This window comes from Anthonomus grandis, chromosome 3 (assembly GCF_022605725.1).
Source record: "Anthonomus grandis grandis chromosome 3, icAntGran1.3, whole genome shotgun sequence".
Taxonomy (NCBI): Eukaryota; Metazoa; Arthropoda; class Insecta; order Coleoptera; family Curculionidae; genus Anthonomus; species Anthonomus grandis.
Genome location: NC_065548.1, coordinates 11,723,862 through 11,733,868, shown reverse-complemented (window position 1 = coordinate 11,733,868; position 10,007 = coordinate 11,723,862). Strand labels below are relative to the sequence as shown.

The 10,007-nt window shown below is 32.8% G+C and overlaps 1 protein-coding gene across 1 annotated transcript; it reads left to right on the top strand.

The window, feature by feature from the left end:
- Window positions 1-4,414: 4,414 nt before the first annotated feature.
- LOC126734518 (protein preli-like) lies at window positions 4,415-6,300 on the top strand. Its single transcript, XM_050438186.1, has 4 exons — window positions 4,415-4,738; window positions 5,285-5,498; window positions 5,558-5,688; window positions 5,737-6,300. The coding sequence occupies exons 1-4, from the start codon at window positions 4,650-4,652 to the stop codon at window positions 5,936-5,938; spliced, it is 636 nt and encodes a 211-aa protein (XP_050294143.1). The 5' UTR covers window positions 4,415-4,649; the 3' UTR covers window positions 5,939-6,300.
- Window positions 6,301-10,007: the final 3,707 nt, after the last annotated feature.

Sequence of the window (10,007 nt, the reverse complement as noted above, 5' to 3'; positions counted from 1 at the left end):
TAATAATTTAACGAAGTTAGATCTGGAGATCGAGGAGGCCAATTTATAGGACCACCTCGACCAATCCAACGTTCAGGAAAATGGTTATTCATCCACTCACGCACATTGCGACCAAAATGAGCAGGCGCTCCCGTCTTGTTGAAAAATCATGTTTTGGCGTAAGATAAGAGGAACTTCTTCCAGAAGCTCCACAAGATTATTTTCCAGCATATGAAGATAATTCTCCGAAGTTAGCCGATTGGGTAATTCTATCGGGCCAATAAGTTGGTCCCCGATTAATCCCGCCCACAAATTTACCGAAAACCTTCTTTGAAAATTACTACGCCTTATGGCTCTTGGATTTTGATCTGCCCAAAAATGCATATTATGCATGTTAAATGAACCATTTCGTGTGAAAGTGGCTTCGTCCGTCCATAAAATGGAAGGAATTAAGTTTGGATTATTAATTACCCATCATGGACAAAATTGGATCCTCAACGGAAAATCGTCTGGCTCTAAATCTTGGACCCGCTGGTAATGAAACGGTTGTAACCCTTGGGATCTTAGCAATCTAATAAAAATTAAATTACTATCGTAACAATAAGTAATTTTTTTAATTACTTACTATAGAGCGAGGGATATGTGTGGCTCTTGACACATTTCTTATGCTTGCCCCCGGATTTTCTTCAAAAACATTTAAAACATTTTCTAAATTATAATCTTCTTGTGGTCTGCCTTGTCCACGAGCTCTTTGAAAACTTCCGTTATTGCATAAATTTCGGTGAGTGTTTATAAAAACTTATTGACGATCTGGAACATGTCTTAGGGGAAATCTTCGGCGATACTCACGGACAGCCGCTAAAGAACTGCCATTACACAAACCATAAACAAAATGCATGTCAGCTAACTCTTGATTTGTAAATCTATCCATAATTTTTGAAAAATGAATCACAAAAAAGAACTAATTTACTTTGCCAAAGCAAATTTAAAAAATGTGAAATGTCAACAAAACGTTAAACAAAATTTAACAAATAAACTAATTGTCAACAAACACAGCCAACTATTATTTTACAAGATGTTATTTGTAGTTACTTTTTGAAATACCAATTCATGATTTATTAATAATTGATTTTTTCGAAAACGGAAGCTCCTATCGAAATTAGACAAGAGCACCTTTTTTATGTAAAAATGTTTGTTCTTTTCAATTCTAATGCCAAAATTATCACGGAGTTGCTAGAAAAAAAGTTTTAACAATTTAAACTTTACTGACCACTTATTTTACACGACCCTGTATACATTTTGGCAAAAATGGTTGCAATATCAGTTTTTAATAAAACCAATAGTAAATGTTGAAAATTTCAAAAGATTACAACTAGGCGTTCCGGATATATTAACAAAAAACCATCTTTAACAAGATTCATAAAACACCCTGTAACTTAAAAACGATGCACTTTTGAACCATACTGTACTTTTTGTCTTATTTTTAGACAAAGATGCGGCTGGTAAAATATTGCGATGTAATTTCGGGACACCCTGTATAGCTAAAGGAATGTTAATCTTCAAAGCAATATATCTCAACAACTTGTGCTAGACTTGTTCAATGATTTATGTGAGGCTGTTCTAATGTGGTGACCATAAACCGCACCGATATACACAATAAGGACGAACCAGAGTACAGTAAAGGAGTTTTATGTTAAAAAAAAATTATCTTAAAAATCTCTGGTGCATCTCTTGAAGAAGCCCAACATTTGTAGATACTTGGACACAGCTATATTACAACATAAGAGGAAAAGTTCTGGCAGTCTAATATAATATCCAGACCCTTATTCACACTAGTGACAACTTTTAAAGCGGTACCTTCAATAGAATAAATATAACTTAGAGGTTTTACATAAATCTTTTCTTTTATGCAACCCTAGTAAAAAAAATCTACGAAGTTTACGTCTGGAGACCTAGGAGGCTATAAAATTGAACCGGTACGTTCGGCCGATCCATCTGTTTGGGTACGTTTGATTTGGGTAACGATGAACTTGCGTAATAATGTGGTTCATTTTGGAACCTACATATAAAATTACACAAAATAAAAATAGAATATAAGAAACTTAAAAAAATAAATTTAAAATATAAGGGAACTAACACACATAAGCTTATTACCCTGATAACCGTGTCATATCTAATATCAAATCAGTATTCAAATATTCTTAAATTGAGTAAAAAGCATAATTGGAAAGCATTTCTTTACCTCCAATTTAAAGCTATTCAAGCTGTGAATCAGTTTGATTCTTATTAGTAAGTAAGTGACGACTGTGATTCCGGTTAATGCCTAGAAGGTACATAAGAATCAGTTTAAAACTAAACAATTTCTTGCAGGATGACATCTAGATTTAAAGAGCATTGTGCAGATAAGCTTCTTCTGCTGAATTAGAATTTAATTAGCTATAGCACAGTTACCCCAAGGCAAAATAGCGTAGTTGGGATGTAATATTGTCTGTAGGAGAAGTACTATAGCAGTAAAAAATTAATATCAACCCTACTTTGAAGCTGCCACAATATAGCAATGAGGACATTATTATATAGGCGTCTGTGCAATGATTTTTAATCAAACCTGACCCAGATATTCTTAATGAGATCTTTTAAGGAAAATAAATCAACTCAATATTCTCTTGATCGAGTACCACAACATTTCTTGTACAGTAGTATTTTATGATGTTAATAGGCAGACTTGCATTTTTGCTCAGATTGGCTGTATCACAAGTGTCATCCGCAAAGAGCGACAAATAACAGTTTTCAGAGGCAATATAAAAAATACAATTTATAAAAATTATGAACAAGAGCAAGAGTCCCAGCAAACCTGCTAGGACCAGGGCTATTTTGAGGAACCCCACTAGAAACGACTCAAGAGTCTGAAAGAAATCTTACAGTATTTTTGTTTATTACTGCTCTCTGTGTTATTAAAAAATCCCTCAGCAATTCGGAGAAACTTTCTCGTATCTCATGTTGTTCTAATTTAGAGATAAGTATAATAATATTTATAAAATCAAAAGCTCTTTTTTCATGAAAAAGCAAGCAAGCAGCGTGCTTGCTTGTTGTTAGTTAACAATAATAACAATAAATACGAATGGGATGCAATGCATGTACAATTTTTTTGTCCAGTATGAGGGGTCAAAATTAAAGGATTTAAAATAAACAAGGTTGCTCTTTGATCAATGGAATGGTTATTCAGCGAAGAAAAAATGAAATCAGAATATGAAAAATATGAATTTTTATGGTGTGACAATCTGATCCAAGAGTATGATTTTGACAAATTTCAAAAGTTTTCAAAGTGCCAATAGCTCAAATTCTCAAAAATCGTTTTATTTATGAGTTGCTCCACCGGCCCTTTCGGTACTATTGTTGACTTTCCGGACACCCTGTATAAGTTAATAGTCTTTCACACCTGTAGCAAAGCCATCCACAAATTCACGACTTTTCTTTTTATATGGCAACGCCGCTTACATTTTGCATTTTCATATGTCACAGTGTTGTCACGTTTTGTCGTCCTAAGGCTTCCATCCGTTCTTGGACTTGGGCGATTGTGTAACTCAGATCGAAGAACTGCATATTTCCATTATATCTTACTTCCTATTATTCGAATAGGAAAATGTAATATATGAAAATTATTTTTTTATATTTTTTATCAAATCGGTATTTAGCAAATTTGCATTGTGTTATTAATTAACACAAAATATCTTGGCAATTGTCGTTAATCGACTGTCTGGGAAGAAATGCATTATTCCTTAATATCTTACTTCTTGTTGCTTGCATAGAAAAATGACGTGATACATATAAATTGTGAAGGAGATTATGATTTATATATAAACATTTTTTGCCTTAAACTTAGTAGTATCTGAGATATTTATCTTAAAAATTGCTGGGAACAGTCTGCTTCCACTATTTTCTTATATCTATTTCACTTCTTGTTACTAGCTCACGGAAATGCAACTTACGAGACCTGTCGAGGAGCTCATGTATTAAATTGGTAAGCATTTTTATCCTCAAGTTAATAATTCCTTAGATAAGAATTTTAAGAAAACGTAGGTCAGATCAGATTTGAATGCTTGATAGAAACATAGTCATGGGTAACGAGGGTTTGGTCACGTTCCAAACTTCAAGGTCTTGTTACATAGCGCTATGTTGCCGTTCGCACGTAAAAGTTGTTAGTTTTGGGAAAACTTCTTATGCTGTCTAAATGTTGCTTTAAAAAAAACGTGTAGAAGACAATATATACATTTTAAAATATACTTGTTCAAGTCAAGTACGACATAGTCTCTAGGGAAAACATAAACTTTCAATTATAAAAAGTTTTTTCTAGGATTTACGTCCTCTCTTATATGAATTACTGAAAATCTGGCAATATTGTAATCGACTCCGTTTGTTTACGATTTAACCAATTTAGGTTATGTTTTTCGCCCTGTTTTGACAGTTCACGAGAGCAAGGGGTTCGTTTTCCATTCCTAAATCCATCCTGGTTTTTTCCAATTTATTTGGAAAATAATGGACAGTCAGCGGAAAAGTGATCAGCCCAAGATCCCGTTGTAGGACCGCCGAGCACGTTACATAAACCGGTCAAATTACAAACTGTCTCGACATCACATTGCTGATCCACATTTTCATCTACTTAATCTGGAACAATGAGGTTTTTTGAAAATTCTACGGTTTTTAACTATAGTTGGGAGCAAGTGGCACAGGGGTTTTGGAAACGGTATCCCAACCCTAATAGGTAATTATGATATAATTAATGATTTTACCTTATAGGGATAATATATGCACCATAACAAAACAATTAGCATGGCTTTGTTGTTGGCCTTGAGTTATTAATAATTTTATCTTTATTATATTCTGTATATTTACATACAATCAAAACACATGTATCCCCTGCACAATTTAAACCCATCATACATTTAAACTTCATGAGAATTTATCTTCAACATTTTATTGCTAGGACCTACAGTCAAAGTAGATTGAGCAGAAATAGAATGAATGAGAAAATAAAACTGTATACTAGATACAAAGAATTTAAGTATTAGTACTAGATTCTAATGAGAACTTAGAGGTGCTTTCCCTTAACAGCTCTGGATTTGGAATTTTAACTTCTTTGTATTTGTGTTATTCTACTTCTTTTTGTATTACCCATATAACATTGTATAACAATGTAGTAAGACTTTTTTCTTTAGTAACTATAGGCCAAGAGGAGTGAATATATAAATAAAAATAAATACCTTATTTTCAAACATACCTATACTAATTTACTTAAATTGTCTTTCAGTACACATGTACTAAGTGAAGACACCATCACCCGAGAAGTTCGATCAGGCAAGCTGGTCACAAAAAGACTCTTAAGCAAAACAAACAGCATTCCAAGTTGGGCCAAGAAATTTATCAATACCTCACATGTTTACATCGTTGAAGAGAGCATCATTGATACAAAAAGTAAGACATTGGTTACTTATACCAGAAACATTGGGTTTACTAAAGCTATGGTAAGATCCTTTTCCTCACACCATTTAACAGAAATACATGGTTCTTACCATACTTTCAGACTGTAACAGAAAAGGTGATTTATAAACAATGTGAGGAAAATCCACTCAAAACAGTTGCAATTAGGTATGCATGGATTGATTCCCAAGTTAGGGGCTTCAGCAGGGCAATTTGTGCATTTGGATATGAAAGGTAACAAAAAATGCCTATTTAAGGCACCTTAATAATCTGTTCTTTTAGGTTTAAGAAAAACGCTCACAAAATGGTGAGTGGATTTAATTTTGTTTTACAAAACATGTTTCCACATCAACACGTCATTCCAAATGCTCATGTAGCCGCCACCGCAGCCAATAAGCTGAAAGATGCCGCTAAAAGCGCCTCGGAATTAGCAAAGAGCAAAGCTGCTCCTATATATGCTTCACTTCACCCAAACCAGTCTTAAATTTACATTTATTGTTACAGTTAGGGTGTGAAATGACTGATAAAAGCATTCCACCATGCTCAGCAGCTTTTGTGCAGTTCTCATCGCCCAAGTTTTGATTTTTTTATATGATTGAAACTTGAAATAAATGTATGGTATGCTATAGTATGGACATTGCTACTGATTTTTAAAAGATTGAGTGTATATTTAGTTAGGTTGTGGTGGGTTTTTATTACAATTGTTGCCCCATAGATAAAGCATTTCTAATCATTAGTTACATGAGGTTTTATAAAAACCTTTTCGTAAAATAAGTCTTTTGTAATTATAAAAAAAACCTAGTTTGTTGTGTATATATTGAGATAATTAAATTGTCTAGAGTTTTACTCTTGTTTCTTTTAAAAGATACTGAATTTAATTTTAAGGAAGCTGTTTGAGAGCTTTTTCAATTCATTGGGAAAGTTATTATCACTGCAGTAATGCTGATGGTGATTCTATGAACGGATTTTACGAAGTCATAAAGAAAATCTTTTTGAGAGTGTTTCCGTAACAATCTAAGTTGGAAAGGTGTTTCCTATATGGTATAATTCTAAAATGATCAAAGGCAAGGAAAGGTATTGAAAAGTTCTGGGTTTTTGAATACTCTAAATTGCACTCCTATTTAATAAGACCTGTGTGCATCCCAGTGATATTTTTACAATTTGCAAAGCACTGGTATAATTCCCAGGAAAATTTTAAATATACTATAAATTATTTTTTAATCTAAATGTTGATAAAAAATCCCATAATTTTCTCGAATTCAACGAATATTTGAAATGGGTAGAATTATCACTTATGTGATATATGTGCTCAAGTTTTGTAAATGATATCCAAAAAAAATCTCTCCCTTTTCCATACAGAAAATAAATTGAACAAATAAAAGATAATAGATCTGTTGGACTCCCAGGTTATGTGGAGATTTGCGTTAGTTAATAATTATGATTATTATTATTCAGTTTAATAGATAGAATCTAGGTTTCTGCCCGATAAATCTACATTAATAATTTTAATAAACCAATTTGTCCATCATGCATTTAATAAGCAAACATATTGTACTATAATAAAGGCCCTTTACCAGAATAATGTTAGCAAATGCTTTTTTTTAACTCAAAATTTTATCTAAGAGGCAATTTGGTTTCCTGAGCGGTCTTGACACACCCGATGCTATTGGTGAATCGTGTGGGAAGGTTACAGATAGTTTACTCAATGGTAAAAAATGGCTCGTAGTATTTTTGCATTTAGCCAAGGCATTTGACATGGTTGAGTGTCTTTGCCAACTACCTTAAAGAAGGCTTTAGTTAGTTTAAATTGAAGAAACCATAAGCCAAGAACTTGTAATCAAAATTGGAATTTCCCAGGGTACTGTTATCTTAAGCCAATTCTCTTCATAACACATCAAATTGCCTTCTGATTAATATTACAATAAAGATTGTAGTTATAATATACAGAAGTTGCGTTTCAAGAGATAACTGGAACTCTGTGGTGAATTATGCTATTGACGTAATTAGTAAAATCGAACATTGGCTGAACTCTTTCAAGTCATCATTATCTTCTTCCTTTCATCGACGAGCCGTCCAGATAACAATATTTTTGTACGGTCTCTATCGTTATTTATAGCAAGTTGTTCATACAAAATATTTAGGGATAGTCATAAACCAACACCTTAAAGGGAAACATCACGTCTTAGTATTGGCAAGAAAATTAATATAATTATGTTGAGTTCTATACCCTTAGGGGAATTTTGAACAGACAGTTGTTGATTCTGGTTTATAGCAGCAAGGAGCATTGTTGAGCCATCGCTCAGGCATGGTGTGTTGTTAGGAGTGGACTTTACCAAAATGAATTGAACAGCCTGTCGGCAGCTCAAAATTATATACAGAAAGGACAAACGCTAATAATTTACCTCTTTACTCTACTCAAAAAGAATTATTTGATGTGCGGTAAATGTACTGTTTGTACACCTGCATATACGTTCATAAATCAAATGAAATTAAAATTTGTATAAGCCATGCATATCAGACAAGGATAAATGTAAATAGAAGCTTGGTTACACCTGCTGCTACTACAAAAAAATAAGATTATTGGCTTATCTTGCGCCTAAATTATATAATTTACTACCACCTCACATAGGATAGGTAAATAAATAACAATCAATAAAATAACATAAATTTAGTATTGAATGTAGAAATCAAATATAGAGTGTCTCCTTTTTCATAGGGACAGTATTGCTATCTCCTATACTATAAAAGATACGAGGGCGGTTAAATTAGAAAAAAGTTGCGGCATTTTATTCTGATTAAAAAAGTGTATTTAGATTTTTTATGCGACGTTTCGTTTTTTAGATATCATCATCAACGTTTTTTTTTAATACGGACCTGATTAGTATTTACAAAATTAAAATACCTTTCGAATGCATATTTACCTATTTATCTTCAATATGAAACATAAAATTTTAAAACTACAGTACCCTTTTTTTTGTGGGTAAGAAAAAGAAATTCGAAAATTTGGTATGGTTCTTTTAATTTACGAGTACTTGCTTTAGATTTAGAAGGGGAACCATAAATGTGTAAATAAAATAGAATTTTACACTTTTAATAAGAAATATTTTATTTACTTTACAAACAAATGACAAACGTGTATTAACCAAAAAAATAACAAAACAATACGTTTTAACTAAAGAAACAACATTCTCTTTACATACATTAGGCAAGAAAGGTTGCTGTTTTTCTTGCTTATAAAGCAGTTTTTTAGTTCTGAAAAGAAATTAAGCAGTTTTTTACAAATAACATTTACACTATTTACAAAAAATTTTCGAAGTGACCCCCATTATGTTCAATGCATTTTACGGTCCTTAATTCTAAATTCTCTTTTGAGCGGGTTAAGTATTCGGGCTTTAAATCTCTAAATGCAGCAGTGACCCGATGTGTTAACACCTCCATATTATTTATTTCACTGTTATTGACTTTTTTTTAAAATCCCCATAAGAAGTAATCCAGAGGATTAAGGCATGGGGAACGAGGAGGCCACCTTACAGGACCGTTTGTTCCTACCCAGCAATTAGGGAAATTTGTGTCGAGAAAATCTCGAGCAACAGCGGAATTGTGAGCGGCACAGCCATCCTGCATAAACCACCGAATGCTTCTTAATGTTTCCAATGGAATTTCATCCATAACTTCCGTCAATAGGTTAACGTACCTTTCACCATTTAAATTTCCATCAATAATTTTGGGACCTATTAGCCTATTACCGATGATTCCGCACCACATATTAAGACTAAATCGATTTTGAGGCTTAATTTCTTCTACTAAATGTGGGTTGTTTTGCGCATCGAAATTCTTATTTTTGCGGTTAAAAATGGTCGTAGAGAACATCGGGTCTGCATTGATACCCTGGATGCAGTTTCTGAACCGGTTGGAACTTGTAGTCATGATACCTATGTTTCTTTAAAATTTTTCCGACCACTGAAGGATGTATCCCACATTCAGAACTTATAATTCTTAATGAAGACTCCGGATAAAGATGAATTTGAGCTAAAACATTAACATCGCTGTGTGTATTCTTGGCACGGTATTTTCCGCGTTTTTTTGATACATATCCAAATTCGGTGAGGTTTCTTGAAACCAAATAAAAAGTTTTTCGCGCTGGAGCAGTTCTGTTTGGATATAATCTAGCATACTCCCTTACTGCATCATCAACCTTTCGATAACTCGTATAAAAACATCGTACATATCCTTTTTTTCACTATCACTATACCATACCATTTTACAACTTGTATTTATTTTGTTAATATTGAACTGGGAAATTGCTAAGGAAACAACCAAAGCTTTTAAACTAATTTAAGAAACTAACTTACGGCAAAACGTTAAAATATCAAAGTAATATTTTAATAATTTTGTTGTAATTAATAATACTCGTAATAATTGTTGTCGTAGCTACGACATATTTTTGTTTTCATGGCCTATAAAAAAGTATATTAGTATTAGTTATATATAAAAATTTATAACTAAATAAGTCACAGCCGTAATCTGACATTGTTATAAAGTTTGAACCATTC

What these genes read in the sequence shown, in the direction of transcription:
- LOC126734518 (XM_050438186.1), top strand. Translation starts at nt 4,650, where the DNA reads ATGAGGTTTTTTGAAAATTCTACGGTTTTTAACTATAGTTGGGAGCAA. An exon ending in CGGTATCCCAACCCTAATAG is followed by an intron (nt 4,739 to 5,284) that starts GTAATTATGATA and finishes ATTGTCTTTCAG; the next exon opens with TACACATGTACTAAGTGAAG. An exon ending in TTGGGTTTACTAAAGCTATG is followed by an intron (nt 5,499 to 5,557) that starts GTAAGATCCTTT and finishes CCATACTTTCAG; the next exon opens with ACTGTAACAGAAAAGGTGAT.